Genomic DNA, 25,557 nt, shown 5'->3' with positions numbered 1-25,557 from the left:
GTAAACCACAACCTATGATCATGCCTTTTCAGTTCTCAAAGGTCTATAGTTTTAATTTACAAAAAACAAGTATGAACCTTGAATACTGTATATTTGCTTACATGAGAAGCCTTTCAGGGCTTTTACTTCATCCATTAGAAAAGAGAAATTTATAGGTCTTACTAGATTTTCGCTAGAATCAATAACATCCCAGGTAGCAGGAACAGGGGCAGAATAGGGACATGAAAGTATAGCAACTTAAGTACTATGGACTGTGAGAAAGTGCATCTCAGTGCCTAAATGTTTTGCTTTTATCTGTTCTACTTTCAGCTGGTTACTGATTTACATAGCAAATTTGATCATTGCTCTGTACAGTTCAGTTCATAGGAAGGTTTTGTGAGCTTCTAAAGCAAAACGGTCTAATAATCTATGTATATCTATTCATAAATGAAATCTTTAGAAATTCAAATACAAAGATATCCCACTTTGCCTCTGAATATGTTCAGTATTATTTGATTCCCATTCTCAGCTGCCCAAGAAAAGGAAATGAGCACTATTACTTTTTCTCATGTATGTGAATAAGGAATAAAAGTCCTTATTAATCTGTGATATAAAAATATAACGCATATTCCCAGGTACCTCTAGTCTCTTCTTTGTTCAGAGTATAGCACCTCAGAACTTCCCTGCACTTCTTTAATATTTATAATGAAGTTATACTGAAACTTTTACAGCTTACATCTCTTACCTCATCAGGAAGTGTATCATGCTGGATTTCTTTGCCCATGGCAGTCATATTCAAAATTTGATCTCATGACCTTAAAATAGTACCTCAAAGGTGGCACAATTTCAAACTGGTTTCATAGAATCATAGAATCATTGAACAGTTTGTGTTGGAATGGACCTTCAAAGACTATCTAGTCCACACCCCCCTGCCATGGGCTGGGACATCTTCAGCTGTATCAGGTTGCTCAAAGCTCCATCCAAGCTGACCTTGAACACTTCCAATGATGGGACATTCACAGCTCGTCTGGGCAAACTGTTCCAATGTCTTATCATCCTCACTGTAAAGAATTTCTTCCCTAGGTCCAATCTACCTTACTTCTGTTTAAAACCATTGTACCTTGTCCTGTCATAGCAGGCCTTGGTAAAAAGTCTCTCTCCATCTCTCTTATGAGCCCCCTTTAAGTATTAAAAGCCTGCAATAAGGTCTCCCCGGAGCCTTCTCTTCTCCAAGTGAACAATCCTAGCTCTCTCAGGTGTTCCAGCCCTCTGATCATTTCCATGGCCCTCCTCTGGACCTGCTCTAACAGGTCAACCCCACAACTGGATGCAGTACTCCAAGTGGGATTTCACAAGAGCAGAGAGGGAGAATTGTCTCCCTCGACCTGCTGGTCATGTTTTTTTTTATGTGGCCCAGGATATATGGTTGGCTCTCTGAGCAGCAAGCACACATTGCTGGCTCATGTCCAGTTTTTCATCCACTAGTACCCCTAAGTCCTTCTCAGAAGGGCTGCTCTCAATTGCTTCATCCCCCAGTCTGTATTGATATTGGGAATTGCTTCACCCCAGGTCCAGGACCTTGCACTTGGCCATGTTGAACTTTATGAGGTTGACATGGGCCCACTCCTCAAGCCTGCTCAGGTCCCTCTGGATGGAATCCCTTCTCTCTAGCATATCAACTGCACCACTGAGCTTGGTGTCATCTGCAAACTTGCTGAGCGTGCACTCGATCCCACTGTCTATGTCACTGATGAAGTTATTAAATGCTATTTTATGCATTTTGATGCATTCAAACGTTCACTCAGATGGAATTCTGGATCGGAAAAAAGCTGCAACTGTGGTTAGTGCTGAATTTGTTGAGTTATTATACTCTGCAAAAAATTAGAACTACAATGCAGGTTTTAAAGGAATCTTTATTATGGGGTGGTTTATCATTTCACACTTGTTCAGGTATATGAATTGAAGGTTTCTGGACATCCCACTGCATTTGGAAAAAGTTTATTTTTATTTGCTTACATTTTGCAATGAAAAACTATCACCTTACATGGGTTTATATTAATTACTGTTGATACTAATCTTATTTAACTGTAATAAGTGTTATAGAATCAAAGAATCATAGAATCATTATGGCTGGAAAAGACCGTTAAGATCATCAAGTCCAACCATTATCTAACTCCACTGGCCCACTTCTAAACCATGTCCCAGAGCACCATATCTGGATGGCTTTTAAATACATCCAAGGATAGTGATTCAACCACTTCACTGGGCAGCCTGTTCCAGTCTTTGATAACCCTTTCAGTGTAGAAGTTTTTCCTAATGTCTAACCTAAACCTTTTCTGGCGCAGCCTGATGCCTTTTCCTCTTGTCCTGTCAGTTGTAACGTGCGAGAAGAGACCAATGCCCACCTCGCTACAACCTCCATTCAGGTAGTTGTGGAGAGCAATAAGGTCTCCCCTCAGCCTCCTTTTCTTCAGACTAAACAACCCTAAGTTCCTCATCTGCATTCCTTAATAGCAGTACTGTAAGGTATGCAAGCTGCTGCGTAACACAAGGAGCTTCTTTGTTTAAAATAAACAAACAAATAAAGAAATAATATCTCAGTATATCTTTAGGGAAAATCTTTCTAAGCACCTAACCACATCATCCCCATCTGGAACATCACAGGTGTTCTGTGAGTAAAATGAAGATTTCATTATCCAGGACAGTCTATACAATATCACAAACTCCAAAACTAGCTGCATTTTACCATATGGGCTTGATTTTTCTTGTTTTTGCTGGCATAGAGTCTGTTAAAAGGAAGTCTTGTAAACACAGTGTGAGATGAGAACTTGGCAATTACATTAATATGGAACTTTTTGGACAATGTGTACATGTGTACATGTATTTTATTCAGAGAATTTTGCCAGAACTGTTTAAACAAGAGGTTAGGGAAAAGAAAAGTACTTTATTCTTCCTTATAAAATAGAATAACTATTTTTTTTCCACGCACAAATAAATAAACTTAATCTGAATCTATTTCCTAATATACTTTGCTGCATTGCACTGTCATATGGATTTTTTAAAAATCATATATTGAAATATTGAATATTTTCAGCACTAGAGATTGAATATTATTTCCATAACTCTTGCATCCCTGAGCACATTTACATCATTGTTAGGTTCATAGAAAATTGATTCTCAGTATAATACTCATCTAAAAGATATTATATATAATTCCTCTCCTGGGCACTCTGAAGGAATGCATCACATATTGCCATACTGAAGATGATAGTTTTTAACTTTTCCTTTAACAAATACAAACAAATAAAAATCAGTGATTTTGCTGTAGCAAGCCTTTTTTCCCATCGCTTAAACAACAACCATACTTTTCCTGTTATCATTTCCTGCACTGAAATGTTCTCTTTCCCCATTTGAAACATCATTCCTAACCCTCTCTTTTGGGTGCTGTCCAGCCAAACAAGCCGTTAGACTTCCTTAAGTCAGCTTTGTTAGACTGAGGATGGAGTACGTCAGACAGTACTGCATAGCATTACTGCTATAGCATCTGCAATTCTTCTGTAATGTATACAGACAGTATCTACACATTGAACTATAACTTCTTTTATGCTGCCTTGACATAGCAACATGCCTTATTCATCAGTTCATTTTTCTTGAGCAACAGTCATTCTAAAAAGAAAAGAAAACCTGAATTTCATCACATAGAATCAATATGTATACCCTTATATAAAAGAATACCCTCAAAATGTGTACCCAGATAGAAAAAGAACTCTGTAAAATAACTTTATTTTATTAATATTGTTATTAACTCAGATCAGAAAAAACACTAGGACCGCAGCTCTGGAAGTTCTTCTCAAGCTTTCTCAATTGAACTTTGTTATCTTGAATTTTCAAGGATTTATTCAACCATAGTTCCCAAAGAATTTGATGTATTTTTTGAGTAATTGATTTCAGAATTTGACCCTGATGTGCATTTTTCTGGACAGTCAGCAGAGCACCATCCTGTATGAGTTCATTTCTTATTAAAGACAAATTTTAGTTTTTTTCTGGTGGAGAAAGAGGTAATGGTGAAGTTGGTCTCCACCTATCATAAAAAAGCTATAAAATAATGCACTTGCCCGAAAGTGTGAGATAGGTCATTCCCAATATGAGAGAGACTGAAACCCACATATTCCACCTCCCAGGATGTTTTGTAAAAGCTGGTTACTTAAATTCCTGAATAAATGTTCTCAGCACTATGCTGCTGTTTCAAAAATTATCTTCAACAAAGATATCAATGGCACTGCGCCAGTGGTTTTGATGTAAATTCTTGTGACTACAATGCTTTGAGCTTTAATTCAGTGGCATCTTAACATTTTATGTGAGTTCAGAATATATGTGCCACGCTGCATTCTTCCAGAGACTATCTAAACAGTTAAATATGAGCTATTCAACTAGGCATTCACCCAGACAGGACAGCAATGAGTGATGCAGATTTCATTTCACAGTGATATAGCCAGTTACATTTATTTTCTTGTGAAAGAGTCTGCTAGGGGCTTTTGAGAACGTAAGTTGATTGGTAGGGTTTTAATGAGACCGCGGTAAATTAGATGTACTGAGGTTATAGTCTAGGCACCTTAAGTGCTCTTTTGAATCTCACCCTAGAACCATCAGAATGGTGCCAAAATTAGATACAGCAAGGAAACATTTCTCAATCACAAAGACTGACTGTGGTCAAGAACTGATGTATCAGTATTTACATTGGCTTATGTGAATTTCCAAAATGGACAAAATCTTTTAATAGCTAGTAAGCCACCTGTCATGATCTGTTAGAGAAAACAGTTTTATATTTATTTATGGGTTTTTTTAATTTTTTTTTTTATTATGCCTTGCTTGGGAACATTTATATATATATGTTCAGTTACTGTGCGTACAGTAAGGTGCTGTCATTACTCCCCTTCTTCAGAACACACTGAAAGTTTATTGAACATTAAATTTTAGTCTGAAAGACAGATATGTTTTCGTCAACAGGGTGAGACTTTAAAGTGCAACCAAAGGGAAGAAATAGGAATTAAGTAAAATAGAAAGCCACTTCCATTACATTTCCATTATATGATTTGCCTGAGTAAAATTGGACCAGAATTCATACCTTGCCCCAGAAGAATAATTTCATTCCTTGAGCTGAGTAAAGTGCCCACTGAGTTGAGTTTGTGTTACTGTAGCCATGACAATTCCTGTTTCAATGATCCAGCAAAATGGAATCCTCTCCTAAATACCATTTCCCTAGAGAACATAAGCAATTAAAGAACAACAACAAAAGAATATTTATACTGTCTATTATAATTACATCTAAGCTGCTTAGTTTCTTCTTTGATAACGTCTACTTGTGAATGTTTCTTTATGTGCGATCAGCAGAAGGTGTTGAAAGCATCATTACATATGAAAGAAATACCGTAATGTTCATCAGAAACAGTCAGGCTGATAGCTGATAGTTGTTCTAACCCTGACGGGGCCATAAGAAGCAAGGATGTCAGACAAGGACGTCATGTCAATGTGTCTTTATGCCTGTATTAGCATAACCTTGGCAATACTAGTCCTAGAAAGGTAGCTACAAAACATAATGACCCGTGTTTTACTTTTAAAGAGAGGTTGATGATGAATTAAATAAATTAACAGAAAATTATTATTTTGAGTAACCTGGTACAATAACATAAGACCAAATCTAGTCTCACATATATGAGAAAAAAATGATTGGTTTTGGTGGGATTTCAGTCAGGGCATAACTATGGATTATATTTTAAAAGTATTTATATGATGAATGAACTCATATACCAAATGCAGTGTTTTTTCAAAAATTGAAAACAGGTAGGTTTTTTCATGAGCACAGAATCAACAGAACTGTAGACTCTCCCATTGCACTCATCCATCTTCACAATTTTACAGTTAAAAGTCAGAAAAAAGTCCAACACAGCACTTTGGAAGAAAAATGACTGTCTCTTATAGAACATAGCTAGTGGCTCTGTGTTGAGAGAAGCAAATGGTATGCATTCAAACATTGACAGAATGTTTGTGTCATCAATAAACCCTTCTAATTAGTGAGTTGTAGTTTAAGGAGTGGCAGTTCTGTCACCATTATTGCTCTGCAGTCTTTAATGTGTTGGGTACAGTTGGTTACGAGTGAATGTTTTCACCACTTCCAAAAAAAAAAAATTCTCCCTGATGATTTGTCAACTAAAGCCATGGAAAATACCCATGAGATACTTCTTTAAAGGTGATATCAGAAGCCTCATTTAACCTCATACTAAGTTAAATCTTTCATTTTTACTTTTCTTTTTCACCAGGAATTTTACAGTTGTTAATTCAAAAATCATCGTTGTTACTATACGACCTGAGCCCAAAACTACAGATTCTTTCCTGGAGATAGAACTGGCCCATCTGTCTAATGTAAGTACAAGGATAGTTGATATGCCCTTCCAAGAGTATTTATCAGATCATATGAGAGAAAGTTGTTTTAAATATCAGGTAACAAAACCCAGTTTAACTGCTAAAACTTGAACCCAGGAACAGTCTAACATACTTTGAAGGGAATGTGTACTTGTTTATTGCATGTGTATATGCAAAACAAAATTAATTCTTTTTCTGTGAGTTTTGAGGTTTTCATTAAAATAGCGATTTCTACTAAAAAAATTTCTATTAACTGCTTTGATGGATGCAACTGAAAATGTAGTATTGTGCTGAATGCTTAACCTTTTGCTCCCTGCATAGGTCATAGAGCTACGTAGTTCTTCGGGCTTTTTCTTCTTTTCTTTCATTATTTTCTTCTGAAAAGCCAGGTTTTCCTTAACCTGTTGTAGCAGACACTGAAAAAAATGCTCTGCTTTCAATTTAGCTTAAAATTCTTATAAGTGTTTGATATTTTTTTTTGCAATTATTTTTATTATTGTACTTTTCAGCCTTTAATCTCACATTAAAAAGCTTCAAGTCTGAAAAAAAGTGATTTTATGTCTAACTATATAAAAAATATTAACAGTTTTTCTTTCTGCTGTCAGCAATCTTGCAGCAGCCACAGGGAGAATAAAATATATCTTTTGTGGGAAATTTTTGTCACGTATGATATCAGGGAAATAATGTTAAATAACAAGCATGGGAGTAATTTATGTGAAGGCATGGTATATAAACTTTGTTTATGTTACTAAGAGTTAGAATTTAAATAGTTATAAAAATAGTTATAAAGACACAATTAGAAAAGATGTAGTTACTAGAGTTTAGTAAACAGTATTGTTATGCAAAAGACTGTAAAGCTGTGATTTTCTGTTATAAACAGTTGCTGAAGTGGTCATATAGGCACAATTCAGCTGGAGGAGTTCCAAAGATATCAGTCAGTAGCAAATTTGGATTAGTGTCTCTGGACAAAAGTATGAAGAAAACTCTTTGAACTCTAGATCTTTGATTTACATTTTACTCAAGGTTAGGAGAAACTATTTTGCCATCAGTAGTCATTCAATTCCCACAAAAACTGATAATACAAAGAACATCTCAGTGAAATTTACTGCCAAGTCAAGCAGGAAAAAAAGAAAATAGAGGAACATAAACTGAGCTGACTCCTTACCTTTCAGTAAGTTTAGAAGTTTATTGATGAAGAATTGTCGAAATTTTGGGATTTTATGGTTCTCTGTTTCAATTTTAAGATGGTTTAGGGTGGGTAGATTTGGTTTTTTGTTCTTTTTTCTAACCCAAGTTACATCATATATATTAAAAGAAAATATAAATATCAGTCTTTAACATAACTTTTGTTCCTGTCACAGATTTCACAAAAAATGGAACAGAGTATTTGCTGAAGTAGACCACAAGTTAATCATATATATTGGGGGGGGGGGGGGCGGGGGAAACCCACCTTTGAAATAAAATACTTGTTTTGATCTTACTAAGATCATTACTAAGAAGATTTTATGGTATTTCTCAATGCTAGATTTTCATTTCCATTATTTTAACAATGATTGTGGGGTCAATTACACGAGTTGTAGATAAGGAATATTGGAGTATGACTTCTATGTTTTGAAATTGTAATTACTACTTGCAAAAATGTGGAGTAGTGGGTATGGAAAAAAAAGATTGTAATTGCTTTGGTCACTTATGCTAGAAAAGAAATAAAAAAAAAATAATAATACTAGTAACCAACATATCAGCATTGAAAATGCTTATAAGCCAAATAAAAGCTATTATTACTTAGCACAACACAAACAAGTCTAGACTAACGAAAGGTTGTACTGCTGTGCCCACAAGCTGAAATTCTAGGAAATTTGTAGAGAGGGATTTTTTTCTTCTTTTTTTTTATCTATCCCTTTGAGTAATTTATAGAGCAAGTTTTTGCCAAGTTTCAAAATCTTGGAAATGAAATGAAACTTCATTGTTACAAAAGGTCATATTAGAGGCACTGATTGTCACCTTGCTTTGTCAAACTTTCAGTAACAGAATATTAATGACTGTTGCATTACCTCATGTCTTGAAAAGGCAAAAAGACAATAACCTTGCCAATAGATATCAGAGATGATTTTTTTTTCCTTTGGGTCAGTTTTTGTCCTAGAATTTAATCTAGAGAAGTATCAAGTGCTTGAAACAAATTTCTAGTCCTTAAATTTGCCATACATACCTAGTACATTTATATAGGATCTCAGTCTACCTTAATAGGAGTGTTGGATGGACAGATACAATGACTAAATATTGCTCTAGAAGATCTGGAAATGGAAACCAGTTTTACAATTTTATGATTTTAATATCTTTAAATGTTAAACGTCCATAATGGGACTTTCATTTAAAGAACTGTAGATGTATAGAAATCTTATTTTGTAATTTTGGGTGTTTCTTTTCTTCAGACTGAATGTAATTCTAATCCTCTTTGCTACTATTTTCTCAGGAGAAAACAATAATTTATTTAATTATAATGTAGTATGATAGAACAAGCTTTATATGTCACATACAGAAAGATAAAACTGGTATTAATGTATCTTCAGTGTTTGAACATTATATATTAATGACTCACAGATTAATCATGTTGTCCGTTAAATAGACTAATTATTAAACAGAAAATAAAATACAGACATTCTCTTTCATCTGATTTTTGAAATGGCTCTTCTTGTTGTTATTTTTGCTCTTTACAAACCTTTGTTCTTGAAATACTGTTCATTATTCAGAACAGTTTGTTTCCAAATTGATTTAATGACTAATTTTCAAGCAACCTCTGGAGCATGCCTACTGATATATAGGACTATACCCACACTTTTGTTCTTTTACCTACTCATCCACTGACTAAATTAGGTAGATAAGAGATTATGAAAAATGATAGGCAAATGTGATCATTTAATAAATTAATATGTTTAATTCAAATTAGCCTTAAAATATTCATTTATTCAAAAATTATCATCATTTCTTCTTTTCATATCAAAATTAGCCCGTTTATTAATAAAAACAAGGGATTATTTTGTGGAGGAAATGTAAATCACAATTACATGTGCTGTTTGAAATATAGCATGGCATTTGGATTTGCAGATAAATTAAAATGTAATAGATGACCATAGTGAGAATGTGGGTTGCAATGCATTATGTAGAGAACATATTTGGTCTTATGCACTGTGAATGTGTTGATGAATGTCATCACATTTTTCCAGTGGTTTGATTAAAGAGACACCGAAGTAATCTTTTAAAAACTGCACAACTCCAACAAAATTCTGTTTGCTCTCCAGAGAATATGAACTCTCACCTTCTGACAGCACAGAATTTTACTCCAGGGACACTAAAGTAATGAGCCAGCAGTAGCATAGGACATCAAGCTCTCAATGAGGCTGAAAACCCTGGCTACAAAACACAGTTGGCATTGTGCTGCATAGCTGTCAAAATTGCCAATCACATCTCGAAAGTTCAGTTTTATATGCCAGGCAAAGATACATATACATACACACTCACACATATGTATCTAGTTTTGATATATCCAAGTACTTTACTGTACTGTAGTCTATAAATCAGTACTGCAACAGTCGTAAACATTAATTGACACAGTAACTGCTTCCTTAGCTGCAGCTAAGTAATTAACTGGCAAGAGCTGTGATGAAGATTGCTGCCCTCACAGAGAGCAATGGTTGTTGGAGACAGCTCAGCAACAGCAGTGTGAGGAGACGTTGCAGGAGGTGAGACTCAGAAAGACTGTAAAAAAGGAAGCAACAGGTTAAGGGTGAAGAAGAAATTGGGACGATAGGCTTCTTGTGGTCCTTGCAGTGCTTGAAGGGCGTTTGATCAGGGTATCACAAGAAGAAGTTCTGAAAGGCTACTGTGCCCCTGCGAGCTGCCACGCCTGGCAGGGCAAACCCTCACACAAGACCTTCTTAAGGAACAGGAGTAATATTTCTCTTGCTTTCCATGTTTCTGCTTAATCTCTCATTAGTAACTGCAATGGCCAAATATACTCTTTTTTTTTTTTTATATATTTGAATGCATTTCAAAGAGAGTGAAGCATCTGATCTGACAGCAGCAGTTTTATTGTGTTTCAGCTTTCTTCAAAGGATTTTATTTCCCTCTATTTTGTAGATTTTTTTTATAATGGAAATTTTTTCTGAAAGTGTTTTTGTATTCTTTCTACTTGCACTGTGGGAATAGCAAGCATAAACTGTATAGTGTCTGCTGCTAGAAAAGACGGGTCTCAGATATGCAATGTCTTGTTACAATTCAGCTAGAGGAGTACTTTTTAAATATGCATATAGTTATATCAGATTGCAAGTAGCATTTCTTCACCCAGTCTTAGGATACAAATTAATACTCTTTATAAACTGAAATTTTAAAACACGGTTAATTCTGCACCATCATTCCATTGTTCTTAATTCTTATTCTTCTGTACTCTCTTCTATCAATGTATCTGAAAGCTTTTGGCTAATGATGTAGGACCTGGTCTCTGAATCTCAGTGGGCCTGTTATCCTGTGCTTTGTCCTGTGCTCTCTTCCCCGTCCTCTTCTTTATATTATAAATACTTCAGGGAATGTAACATCCTTTATTTATGTTTGTATAGTGTTGCGTTAATATCAAGTGCCATAAGTATATGTTGGTTTTAAATATTTATACTCTACTCATAAAATTCAATGCAGTCAGCAAAACACTGAAGTAGAGTATCAACATTTCCCTAAATGCCTCTCTCACAAACATCTTCAGAAGGACTATCTTTGACAAAAAGGTGGATGGAAGAATTTAAATATTGAATAGATTTTTACTTCACAGGTTGCCATGCTTTTTCTATAAATAAAACATTTTCAGAATGAAATATCAATGTGTGTTTTGTCTATATGAAACTATATTTATATCTACTGCACCAACACTGTTCATGAGAGAACTACACTAATACTGACATAAGAAAATAGTGTATTCCACCTGTTTCTTTAATTTACTTGTCATTTTGTTAAAAAAAAAATATTCTGTATTTTAGATCTAATTTATATATAAAGTACTGACTTCTGGGAATAGCCAATGTTTCTGATGAACAGGAATACAATTTTGCAGTTTTTAGCCAGCTAAGTACTTCTAAGTCAACCTGAGTTTTGATAAAGGAAGATTTACAAGATTAGGGACAAAACTTGAATTTTAATTTTGTCTCAGTTCATCCTAGGCAGCAAAATAAACATGAGTAATAAGAAAGACATTTCAATTTCCCAAAACATTACCCACAGTTTAATGAAGTGTAAGAAAACTAGATTCCTGTCCTGTTTTAAATCAAGTCAGAAATCTTCATCTGACTTCAAAGAGGTTGAGATGGGATTGTAAAGCTCAAGATATAAATTATTTTGAGCAAAGAACTCTGCTGATTTAGGACCTAATTGACAAAAGGACTTGGGTATTGAATGTGAGGTCATCTGAAATCCCAGTCTCCAGATATTTTGCCCAACATATGCTTAAAATTTTAACGGCATTACTGGTTTTGACATCCAATTTCCTGAAGGGCCTACAGTTCTGCTTCTAAACACACCCAAAAATGTTTAGTCAAGTCTCTTAACAGATTAACTCATCTCATAATTCAATTCTATTAGGATATACCAAATAGACAACTTTATGCTTACCTTACCTAAGTGAGAGAATACAGCAAATGCTCTGCTTTGAGGTTCAAGTGCTTTTTAAATACTCCATAAGAATTAACCTTAAGCTTTTGCTATTTCAGTGGCATCAATTTGTCAGAGTATAAGGGTGGTCTTGTAGGAGGAGACCCAACTAAATATTAAGGTCAAGCATGACATATTTTGTGTATAGCAGTAACTAATAGGTTTGTTTGTTTTCTTCTTAGGGTACATTGAATCCCTACTGCGTGCTGTGGGATGATTCAAGAACGTAAGTGATGGATGTTTGCTTCTTTTGCTATGGCTCATATATTACAAAGTACCTAACAATATTTAAGTAGTTGGTCAGTAAATGAGTTGGTACAAGGGCAGGGAAAATGAACCTTTCAGAGTGAAAGTACGGCATTCTCCAGTCACTTGGCTTCTTTTCTGCAGCTATGTAAATTGAAAGAATATAATATCACACCAGGAAGAGATTACTCACATAGTAATTTGAATCTCTTTTTCAAGATTAAAATGAGGATGTCTAAGAACTGTAGTTCCTTGATGGTAGTTGCTGGGCAACAAGCAAGTGGGTAAATGATCAGACAGATAAGTAAGGAAGGCTCCCATTTCTGTTGCTGCAAGGAGAAATATAATTTTCAAGTGTGATACCCACAGCAATCTTCATTTTAGTTGGTGCAAATTTTCATTTTAGTTTAGCAAAGTAATAGCGGTATTCTAAATAGTGAAAGCTTACTAGCAGTCTTCTGCTACTTTTTTCAGTGTGTGTCTCTTCTGTAGCAAAACAGAAAACGTCACAGTAAAGAACTAAAGCAGTAAAGTCAGTGTGGTTTAAAAAGAACTCCAAGTTTACGCAGTTGTAATTTGCTGCATTATTCTTTCACAGTAAATCTCCCATTAAAGTTAGGGTGAACTTTGCCTAAATACAGATTAAGAGTTTCAAGAAGAATCCCTATGTGGTTTCCATATTAATTTTTTTTTTAAGATGATGTTGTACTTCTTGTCCAGGTATATTATGTATGTCTTGTACTACAGACTCATCTAAAGTGTTAGAAATGGTATGGCTGTGGCTTTGTGAGTGCTGTTATCTTGAGTCTGGGTTTACATCAGTACTCTGATGGCTGAGAAACATGGTAGTATAGAAATGAGAAACTTTGGACATGATACTAGAAATCATTCCAAACACAGCTAGTACTGTGGTCTATGCCTCTACAAAAGAATCGTAACGCAGTTATTTGCCAGCAACATCATAATGTTCCGTTTCTGTAAAATGTGTGGAATAAAGTACGTGAAAGACTTGATATTATGTATTATTATGTGCCCATGGAATGCAAAACATTTGGAACATGTTCTTTGTTTCCTTTTCACAATGTTTTGCTTACACAGTAGTAGTACAGTGCTTTATTTACCATTTTTTCCTGCATTACTTTAAGCATTGTCTATTTCGAGCACACGCTCTGATTTCACTGCTCCAGTCCAGAATATCAAAGACATATTTCCATGGAATTAGACTACCAAAAAAATAAAAAGCATACTGTGGATTTAACAATGTGATTAAAAGATTTCATGCAGATATTCAGGATGAATGTGCAAGGCAATCTCAAATGTGTTTTACGCTTATAATTTGTTTTGCATGCATTTCTCTTAGTATTGTTTATAGAGAAGTTTAGTGCTACATATAACTATTGGTTTCACTATGCTTCAGAATGTGGATGGAAAAGTGAACTTTCGAAACATATAAGATTTACATTAAGGCTTACATAAAATAGTCTGAGGTTTTAAGGGAGAAACCCATAATTTTGTATTCTGAAGCGTATCTTTTCCAGTGATATTATTTAATAGTAGCTATTGAAGATGTTAAAATAATTGAAGATTAGGGGTATTCTTGGAGATTTATCCATTTTGAAAAGTTATATGAGCCATGAAATATTCACAATAAGATATGATGTATCAGTAAGTTTTGCACAGATACCATTGTCATTTGTTTTACACATGTATGTGTATTATTTTATATAGAAAATTCTACTTTTTTTCCTCCATCCCTTAGGAAAAGGTCCCTAATGTTAGCTGTGGGAGCATTAGTTGATTCATAATTTTATTTTTGTAATGCTGTTTCTTTTTATTTTGGAGCATTTTATTTGTATTTACTCAGGAATACTTCAGGATTCGTATTCTGACACCATGAGTTTTGAATTATCATGAAAGCTCTATAATGCTGAATCCATTCCTGTAACTTTAAATAGGAATAAATAAATATGTAGAGGACTATACAATTGGTTAGGTGCCCATCATGATGGGTTCTTGGTGGCTTGTTTTTCTTTTGTTTTTTTCCACTTTTTTTCTAAGTCTTGGGCATTAGCCACTCTCTGCAGCAGGCAACTGGATTTGATGAATTAATAGCCTCATCCCCATTGCAAATCCTACAGAGCTGTGCTCATGTCCTTCCAAAACTGGGTAATTTTTGCATTACCAGGATTTGGCAAGTATTTTGGAAAAAAACCAACAAAAAGTAGTCTGCTTTTAATTGAAGGTGCTTAACTACTCAGTAGTCTATGCTGAGACGGGTGTTTTAAATTATGTGCTTTTCAGATGAAAACTGTGTTCACTTTTATCATTGGCATACAGCCAGCAGTACCATCTAATGGGTTTTGCGACCTTTTTAGCCACTTCTCCCACATCTTTGACGCATGCATTGCAAGTTCACATTTGGTAAATGGCACTTCCTCCACTGATCTTGTCAGTTTAATACTTCTCCAACAGCAGGGGAAGCTTTGTGTATCTGGGTTTTGGGCAGGCTTCTCAGGAGGTTGATCAGTGATCAACAGTTCTCTGTCATCCATCCTTGAAGGAAATTCTGGATCTGTGAGCTGTTTATAATCACACCAGATCATTAAAACTATCCTATCTCCGTTGCTATCTGTGACAATTTAGTCAGACTAACTTTGGCAAAAGCAGTTTTAATCCATTATTTCTATGACATTCCGTGATTCTTCCCTGTGATGATATTTTATAACATTTTCTATTTATCAAGCTGGTAGGCTTGTGCCCTCTCCATAGGCAACTAGTCAAATGTGTGTACAATATTGAGACAGTACAACTAAAGAATAAATTATTATGTCATGTATTATAAAGGGCAAACTCAAATACAATAATTCAGCATTTTATTTCAGTTTCTTTTCCCAAAATATAGAACATGTCTGTCTGTGTTGGTTAAAACTAGGCTGTTTATGAGTGCTGGTGCTTCCTTTGATATTTCCAGTTTCCCTGCACAAAGCTGGTAGCATCAATGGTATGAAAGTGATGATTTTTTCTCCCTCAGAAATCTGACTGATATCTTTGTCCATTCATTTCAGAAAATGTATTCGAAAAGCTTCCTTCAGTAAAGTCTTAGGATACTGAATGCCTCTCCTTTCAGTGCATGGGAAAATGTGTGGAATATTTGCAACTGACAATCTGAGGTTAAACAATTTAGTTCCTTAAACCAAACAAGCAAAAACTCAAAAAAGAATTGTATCTTTTCTGCTTGGCATTGTCTGGCATGAACAAACGATCCCTGCTGTCAGGAACTGTTTGTGATACATTAATGCCAGTGTCACAGTCCACAAAGAGAATGGAAAGAAGTTGGTCAGGTACTAGGATTGACTTTCCCACCCCACAGCAGCGATTTTAAAGATTTTAAGAGGAAGCCAAACTTCTGAAAGTTTTTCTCCTGTCCCTCCTACCTTTCTGGAAAGGAAGAGAAGAATGGAGAGGGTGACAGCAGAGACAGTCTCAACCAGCAAGTAATCCAATGGTTAGTGCATTTACTTGGGGACCTCAGGGACCAGCCCTTCAATTTTTTCTTTACAGGAGTTACTTGAGGAGTATGAAATACACTTTTCAGCCTCACAGGAGCAACCCGTGCCCACTGAGCTGTCGGCTCCTCTGGAGTGTGTTACTTACAATGTGTCCTGCTGGAACTCTGCCATATTATTTAGAAAAATATTCATGGGACAGGGATCTGATTCCCAGCACCTCTATATTTAATTTTACCACTCTTTCCATGTGTTTGTCACTATGCCACACCTAAATCTTAGCCATATCACTGTCAGTATTTTTTTTTTCTAGCACTGTTTTGCTTTATGTAAGTCTGGGCAAGGCTGTGTAAGCCTGGGGGATCAAAGAATCCTTATATGCATGCATACATTTCCATTTTAAAAATGCCATTTACTGTGGCAGCTTTGTAGGCTGTCTGAACAGTTCTCTTGAACTTTGTTTCCTTCTCTGATATTTATATCTGTGATAGGTGCCCTAACAGACAGTCCGTATGGAGCTCTAGGATCCATGAAAGAAAGTTAGTCACTTGTCTTAGCGGACCCTGACCCTGGTCTCGTGAACCAGGGTGCAGAATTCAAAACACAGTAAGAGGCTGGAAGCTAGGTGCCAGAGTACCGAGCATCGCGAGTACCACCCTCACATGCAACCCTCATCTACCACCATGACAATGAGGGTGTGGAAAATGGGGTGGACGTGGTGGGTCACTGGAAGAAGGTGCCATCTCACATGGGAGTTTCAATAGTCACCAACTGATTAGCAAAACGACGCAGCTGGAGTTCATTCTTTTAGAAATGTGTCGGATGCAATGTGGGCACATGTGCTCTCCGCAGGACAGTGTCAGTTGTTGCTGGCATGCTCCACAGCTGTACATGGTGCAACATGACATCTCACAGCACTGGGTAAGAAAAGGGCTTTAGCATTCTGGGTCTCTTTTCTGCCAGTTGCTGCAGAAGGATGTCATAACAGTATGACAGCCTTTTTTTAATCCATATGTGTGCTCATAGCAGTTTGTGCCTGCTGAATATATAGTTGGCAGAAATACAATGCAATTAACTAAAAATTTTAATACTGCAAGGATTTTGACCTGGTTCAGTTTTTGTTCAAGGCAAGGTGTAGGTCTGCTCTATTTTTTTTTCCATTGCCATAAATATTTACAGACAGCGGTTTAGATTTTCTACTGTGAAGTTATGTGAAACTATGAATAACTATATATGAGAAATTAGAAATTTTATACATTTATGTAATTTCAGGATTTCACTCCAGACATATGATAACATCCTCCAAAGTTTACAATTACTTTTTTAATTGTCCCCTAGAGCTTTTAATTATTTTTCTCCCATTGTCCCTGGATACAATTATGGTGAAATAGTCCATAAAGGAATTCGTTCAATGCAAATAAAGAAGAGTCTACCAGTTAATTGTGATTTTCTCACAGATTTGCTTAGAGGGCAGAATGCCACTCAGCTTTAGGATATAAACTTGCATGCATACCAGTAAAACAACTTTTGCGTTTTGTTGTCTTGTGATAAAATTGACAGGGAACACTGATCTGCTGTGTCCCTCTCCTCTCCACTTTGTTTTTTAAAACTACCGTGATGGACCATTACAGTTATTCTTTGTTTGACCTAGCCTGGCAAGCCTTTGAAAATATGTCCAAGAAGACTCTTTTTGACTCACATCAAAATGTCTCAAGCTAATCATCAAATAATTAAAATATCCTAAATCAGAACTCGCTTCTGGAATTATGAGTGGTAGCCTCTCCTAACTTTACTTTATTACTTTATTCATATTGTTTCTGTCACCAGGGAAATACAGAGGAAATATAGAATTTTCAATAAGTAGAATAGAAATTGAATGAGAGTAAATCATGTAAGTACAGTTTGGCAATATGTGCCAGCTGAAACTTTGCTTGTTCCATCAGACTTGTTGCTCCAGCTTTGCAGTCAGACTTTGCTTCTTTCGTATTTTTCAAGGCAGAAAATTTGCTTACCATGTTAGCTTCTATGCTCATGTTTTTGAATGTAATGGAAGAGTTAGTGTTAATGAACTTAATCAAAACATAAAAGCCTCCTAGAGTACCTACTTTTATGAAGAACTTTCCATAATCGAACCTGTGTAATAGCATACTACATAATCTTCTATTCCTGGTAGTCTTGCACAAAGAATTGAAAGACTCTATAAAATCATATTCTTTTTCAATAAAACAGTGGGGACAGAAAAACCTGATCCAAACTCCCTTTCAGACAACCAAAAGGCTTTGACTGATTTGAATCACATCAAGTGGCAAACCACTGCTTAAGCTATGCAAGAGCTAAATTTAAAAATTTTTAAATTTACAAACTGCTAAGATTATACTGTAATGCAGGAGTACTTAGTTCTGAAATATGTATGTATAGTACAATATAAAATGGAGGATCTTTATGTTGAAAAGAGTCAGACCAAAATTTTCTTTGCTTAAGTCATACACAAAATGAATCAGTATATATGGGAGGAATTTATAATTTAGTTCTTTTTTATAACACTGCTCTTCCTTAACACCTACACGGCCATGAACAGAGCTTGTATGGCCTGCTGAGATTTATAGCAAAAAAAGGAAATCAAATTAATTCTTGCTAAGAAGTTTGCTTTCTTTTTAATTTTTACTGGGTGATTAATCAACTCCATTTGTTGAGAACTCAATTGCTATTTATTGCCTTTATGCAAATGTAGATTTTCAGAAACTAAAAATAGTGATTTCTTGTAATATCAGGCCATTATAATTCTGAAATATGAATAAAAAGAACTAGTGGTTTTATCTTCCTAATCAAATTTAAAGATTTGAATTGGACTTTTGACAGATTTTTTAGTGTATGGTGAGGGCAGAAGATAATTAAGCCATTTGAATCAACTTTAGAACAGAAAACAAATTGGTCATAATTTGTTTTTGTATCTATGTTTCCAGAAAAAAAATCATGGATATTAACAAGTCAAATAAAATGTGGTTGTTGTTTTCCCTAGTAATACCTCACCAAGAAATGCAGCAGATGGGATCTGTGAATCCAACATAATGCTGGACTTGGACTGACTCTTGTGGGGAAAAACAGTGTTCACCAAATGCAATATAACTTCCAAAAGTACAATATAGCACAATTACAACTGCAGAATTTTATCAACCTTTCTCATTTATATCATGTAACTCTTAAAGTGTGTTAGACCTGTGAATTTAAAAGCAATTTACCACAGAGGTTGGTATTGTCCTCCTTTATTTACAGATAGGGGAAAATAGGGCATAATGAAAGCAAAGCTGTTTGTCCAAGGTCACTCATCAAACCCCAGTAGAGCTAGAGCTCCAAATTCCTGAATCCTAATTGAGAATGCTCTCTAGCTGTTCTCAAAGCCAGTACCATTTCCCTGCCAAGTTGCAAAACACTAAAGGTTAAATAGTTTTATAATGGTATTTCTAGGGTTTTTTTCTCATTCATTCTGATGAACTCATGACTGTTACCAGTCCCAGAGAATTTAGCTTTGTTTATCCAACAGAAGTAGTGCAGCAACACTAAAGGTCCTTGTGTTATGCCATCCTTACACAAAAATGAAATCTATTTGTATCGCTCAAGTAATGAAAAATCTGGGTAATATTGCTTATCCATGTGAGAAGGAGCTGTGGGAAGTACCCCGCTGTCATTCTCTCCTATTCCTTTGGCAATAGGGGCACAGATCATGTGCGTAAATTGCTTATAAGTAAATCATGGCGTGTGGTTTTGTGCAGACATATATTTGTTTCTTTTAAAATTATTTGTAGTCAGTACAAAACAGAACTACAACTGGTATAAATACAGCTACTTTTAGTAATATTATGAATAGAATGTAATATAAGGCATTTTTGACCATTTGCAGAGTATAGGTTTGCTTGTCTTTGCTTCCAAATGCATGGATCTATATCTGTCTTCTGAATTAATAACTATTCTCTCTGTTAACTCAAACATCATGTAATTCATCAAATTCTGGTCTCTCTTTCTAGAAGAAAGCTGTTTGTATGGCAAAATGACCTTGAAAGAATTGTTTGGAATACTGTTTTGGAATGCATGTTAAAGAGTGTCCCGCAGTTCTTCCTGAATTGTCAACACTGAAATCATATCTCTGCCTGATAAAACTGTAAAACTCCACCAAAACCAGTCAAACACATGTCCAGTTTAAAATCTGCAGTATTTTATCAAGTGCTGTCACAAGTATATACCTTTAATGCTTTATCAGCATCTCACTGACTTCACAGGTACTTAATTTTCTCAACATAATTAATGCTTTGCTGAGTCTCCGTGCCATAGTTGAGCAACACGAGCAGATTCAGTTAAATCTCTTCCTGTACCAGTCACTAGAGGGAAGCAGAGACCTTTACGTGCCTATCCATGACGTCAGTCAATGTCTTTATGTGCTCACTGACAAAATCTGGTCAGTATTCAATCTAAAATTTGGAAAAGGCCAATTTAGTGGAAAGCCACCCTTCGGGAAAAAAAAAAAATTCTATATGGTTGGCTTCCAGAGGCCATTGTCATGAAAAAATACAGTTATTTTCATGAATGATGTTTTGATAATTTGATAATATTAATTTAGACAAGACTCTCAGTGCAGAGTGGATAAAGAAGATGATTTTAAGACTTTAATTCTTTGAAGCATCGCAATATTCAGAAAAATGCATTGAAATGTTCGTAGCATAGTAGCTATGCACTTGCATCATTCGTGTGTGGCAAATCCTAAGATAAATGATACCAGTTTCTTGATATCTTTTTGTTGGTCCTCTCTTAGTTATCCACGCTTCCATTCTATAGAGTTTTGTCTGTGGTACTCAGAATCTTGTCCTGCATAAACAGTTCTTCTGTGTATACCAGGTAAACAGATCAAGAGAACATCAGGCCATTAAATGAGGATTAGTTCATCATGAACTCTATTTCAGGACAGAAAAATCATAAAGTGTAGATGAGTCTTCCAGATTATGAGGGTTGTATGTGGGGTAGGTTACCATGTACTATGTTTTTACTGTATTTAATTCAGCCCTGTTCTGCTTATTAAGAGTACAACTCAATTTACCATTCTGTCCTATGAGCTAGGCTGGTTGAATTATTTTAAAACAGAAACAGTAAAGGCCAACATTACATTTTTCTGACCTTTGCTTGAAGGAATATACCTGGCATGAACTGGATTTTCCGTAAAATTGAAATGCCCAGAAACATGGATAAAATATTAAAACTAATGTTTTGGGTTTTATCAGTTAAAATCCTAAATGTTTTAAAGATTGTAAGGACAATATTTCTACTACTTACCACTTCATTTGAATAGAAGATCTTTCATTAAGCTTGAGCTATGCAGGATGGCCAGACCTTAATGAGAATAATACAAATGTATATCAGGATTTAAACAAGTTTAAATGGAAGGTAATATGCTAGATGAACAGCTCCAAGCAAGGCAATTTCACAAAAAATAAAACCCAAACCTGTTGTGTTGAATAGCTGCTAAATTATGGCTGAATAGATTTTTAGCTGAAAGCAAGGTGTATTTGTGATGATTTTTAAGGTTATCATCATCTTGTCTGATAATGTTGGGTAAGAGATTTCTTGCCTAGCTAGTTAACTAAATATAATATACATATGCATTCAAGTGCATGTGCTGGGGATAACATCCTGCAATCCATACTATTATTCTGAGCAATGGAGAATATAATACAATTCTAAATTTCACAGGCTATGGTTATGATTCCCAATGCTACATGTTATCCTAGTGATGCAATTTCTACTAGTTGTCTTCTCTGTTCCATCTCCCCATAACTCTGTGGAAGCAGAACAAAATGTTTGACTTTCCAATGACAGAAATATCTTTGCGTGTATCAAAAGCATGAATTAAAATGCCATCATGTTACTATCAGTTCATCACTTAACATAAACATGTTCCTGATGTCGTTTACCGATAAAACCATTGAAGGCCCAGGCTTAAACTGCACGCCGGATCGGGACCATAGAACCGGCATCATTACATAGGTATTGGCACAAACCCGGGAGTTATTGCATCAACTTGGATGGCAGTAATTAAGGGATTGCATATACTGACATATAGAGCAATACAGAACCAGACAAACAGAATCACTCCTTATAATGAATTTGATATATTTGTGTACTTAGCCTGTAAAGAGTATATTCTTTTGACCAGACTTAAAACAAAGTCCCTTAGTTTTATACTACTTTACGATTGCAATTTTGGCTGCAATATAGATCTATTCAATGTCTCTTTAAAACGTCAGTGATTACTTTCTTTGATACCTGCTCAGTTTTAAATGGTTATTCACACAAAGAAGCTATCGTTTTAATATAATATCAAAATAGCTTAAAATGTACATAGGTTAAATATTAGATAATAAAACAAAAAAAAAAGATTTATTTAAGACAAAAAAAAGAACTATTTCATTTTAACAACTTCTGATTGCATTTAACCAACATAGTGCCATGCAGATAGTACAGGAATTCCAAAAAGAGAGACAGTCAGCAGTATTCAGGATCGTCTAATCACTTTTTAAGCAGAATATACTTTAAAAGTTGTAGCACGGAGAGGAAAAAGTCAATATCTTTCTTCTATGCACATCACTCATCTTCAGCCCATTTTTCCCCTCCCTTCTTCTTTTTCTTGTAAGTGGACGGTCAAACATCTGATGTTTTAGGTACACAAATTGTGTGTGTACTCACACACATATTTCATAATTTCATGTACACACAGAGATTAGAATCTTTGAGGACTAAAGCATGTAAAACATATTTACCATCTCCCCAAGAAGTACAATTGAAAAGATGCAACATAATTTTCTTTATTGTACTACACAGTAAAGGCATACTCTGCATGCTCTGCATAGTGCAGTATATATCTATCTGATGTCAGATTCTACATGCTCTTAATGTTATTTATATTAGATAGCATATATTGATCTTGAAATAACACACATTAATTTGAATTGCATTTTATCTTCTACATTGTAAATGCAGGAGAAAAACTATGCTGAATTTACCAAAACCATATGTTTTTTTGTATATATATTTCTCTATACTATCTCCTTACTTACTTTCCCTGTACAATCCCCTACTAGGAATATGTTTTATTTTTGTTTTTATCTCAGCAGACCATTCTGTTCTTGTATTTTTGTAATTGATTTACACAAGAAAACTCTGATCAGACACAACCTTCTTTTCCTCTGAGGTTTTTCCAGTAAATAGAAAAAATTTCATCATGGTCAAGTATATATACAGTGCCGAAACATCATACTGAGTCAGTGTTTCAGCCAAAATTAGAGCACAAAGTGCTTTTAGGTCCACAACCCTGTGACTTAGCCACTAGAATTACCCATCTTTCTTTAGTCTAGAAAATGTCTAGCACTTGTAAAAGAACCCACGTGGTTCTGCCTTCACTCTCACCTTCCTGCAAGAATAGCAACCTCTCTTGTGTGTCATTTTAAGGAACCACAAAAGGCTAGTGTGTAGGCACACGGCTATCTAAGAGTGATGATACGGGCTGAAATCCCAGACAAAAAGCATCACTATTTCATCACTTAACCTCAGGAGAACAAAGCAGCTGCTTGTTCAGACAGTTGTGGGGAAGAACCAGGGAGGACAGGGATTGACGTGAGAAGGTATTTTCTAGTGCATTCTGCTGTGTATGGAGTTTCTATATATACTGGGCATGCTATTTTTGAGACACTCTTTTACAACCTCCCAGCTCAAACTATTACCCAAATGTCATTTTATAACCTATACAACTATTTGTCCTTTTGGTTTGTCTAGACCTTTACATTTTCAGTTTATTTTGATGAATGTGATTGCTTCTGAAAAAACATATATCACAAAAACCGAGAATCACTCAGGTCAGTGTTCTGGGTACGTGGATAAGTTTTTGATATAATTTCTGTTTGATTTTGAAGTATAGATAATCAGTAAACAGTTTTTAATACTTTCCCTTCTGGTTTGGGGGTTTTTTGTTTGTTTGCTTGTTTAGTTTTGCTAAGAGGAGGTACTTTACAAATGCAAGCTGATACAAATGTGAGAATAACATCTTGTTAATAGGAGAAAAGATTCAAGCACTTTTTTTGCCAGATTTACTGCATTTCAAATGTCCAAGTGTAGAAGTCTAACACATAGGCCACTGAATGCAGCAGGATGATTTATTTTCCTTAAACTTAGTGCCAAAATGTCCTGGACAGCTAAATAGAGGTAATAACTGCAACAAGTGATTCACAGCAGCTGAACAAGACACCTACCCTTTTCTGTTTATCAGACTGAGCCAGAAATCTACATAGAGCTAGGAAGCTGGAAATAATTGATACGTAAATATCTTTGAATAGACCCTTGGATTAAGGTTTAATATTAAAGGCTTAATTTAGATACCTTAATACAAGTGTGTAGAACAATTTCAGGATATATCTACAGGAGACAGGAGAAATCTAGGCCCTTCAGAGCAAGTGAAGGCAAAGACATCATAAGAGATCTTTAGCAGTACTGTATGTAGGCGATGAAATCAATTGCTAGCAGCAGAATTAACTGCAAAATTAAGAAAATAAAAACACAAAAATGTGTATGTCTGCCAGTGCCATAGTCATCACATACCGACTACACAGAAACTGTCCTATAGACTGTACTGACAAGATCTCCATTGACTATAATGGAAGCTGAGACACCTTGCATTGGTAACTAAATTTAGAAGTTTCAATATCAAACTGAATCCTGCCCTATGTGTCCATTTCCACCTCAGGATACGGATTGACCAATTATGTTATTGGGGTAAACACATACTTATTAAAGAGATGAGGGTGACCTTTTGCAAAATAACCTAAGGTTAAACTCTTTGTGCAGTACTAGGGATTCTAAGATCTCTTCAGTCTGAGGGGGTTTAAACTCACAGCTTCTTCTTTCCAGAGATAGCCCTGACCATCAGACTATAAGCAATGATCTTGCAGAGCTGCTTGCCTTGCAAGGAAAAGCAAAATTATTAAGCATAATTAAAAGTATTTAAAATATGCTGTTGACATGGAACTCACAGAATTGGATGTAGAAGAATTAAGTTCAGAAGTATTAATTTACAGATATAAAGTCTGTAGTTTTTAGAGGTGGGCGTTTTTCAACTTTGTAAATTCATCATGAAGTTCATAGTAACAACCGGTGACTCTACAGAGAAAACATCCTCCAATGGCAAGATACAAGGTATCAGTATCTTGTCAGAGGGCAGGCAGTGCATTCAATAAAATTAATACTGGAAATATAAAATTAAATTGATAGACATTTTTACATGAAATAAAATGAGAAATTAGCCCACATTGGGACTCAGATGTGTTCTGAGACAGAATAATTAGTTTCTAACAAAAAGTTTGTAGTGAGAATCAGGGGTTAACAAAGTAATGTTTTAGCTTATCTCCACTCATGATGGGTAATAAAATAATGGGTATTCATGATCATACAAGGTTGATTATGTTCCCAAAAGCACTTTTGAGGTATTTTCTGCCCTTGTTACTTATGAAGTAAAAGAACTTTAATATGTTATATCAGCCTTCCATTGTATTATCATTGTTACCAAGCAGAGATTATAATGAAGGTAGGAAGTGGTACACAGTCAATCCGTTTTCATGACAACAGCTGTAATGAGAACACAGAATGGTTTAATATTTAACTTTTATGGCATTTTGAAAACCATAAT

General features: G+C 35.3%; 1 protein-coding gene across 1 annotated transcript in view; it reads left to right on the top strand.

Moving 5' to 3' along the window:
- ADGRB3 (adhesion G protein-coupled receptor B3) overlaps window positions 1–25,557 on the top strand; it is a gene marked incomplete at both ends in the record, with an annotated part of 480,039 nt that overhangs the window by 274,368 nt on the left and 180,114 nt on the right. Inside the window, 2 exons of the mRNA XM_082480895.1 lie at window positions 6,297–6,399; window positions 12,270–12,313. Coding sequence (XP_082337021.1) covers window positions 6,297–6,399; window positions 12,270–12,313 — 147 coding nt within the window. The remainder of the gene's footprint in view (window positions 1–6,296; window positions 6,400–12,269; window positions 12,314–25,557) is intronic.

This window comes from Vanellus vanellus (assembly GCF_965231255.1).
Source record: "Vanellus vanellus genome assembly, chromosome: 3".
In the NCBI taxonomy this organism is placed as follows: Eukaryota; Metazoa; Chordata; class Aves; order Charadriiformes; family Charadriidae; genus Vanellus; species Vanellus vanellus.
The sequence above is the reverse complement of the archived record's forward strand: the minus strand, read 5'-3'. Positions and strand labels throughout refer to the sequence as shown.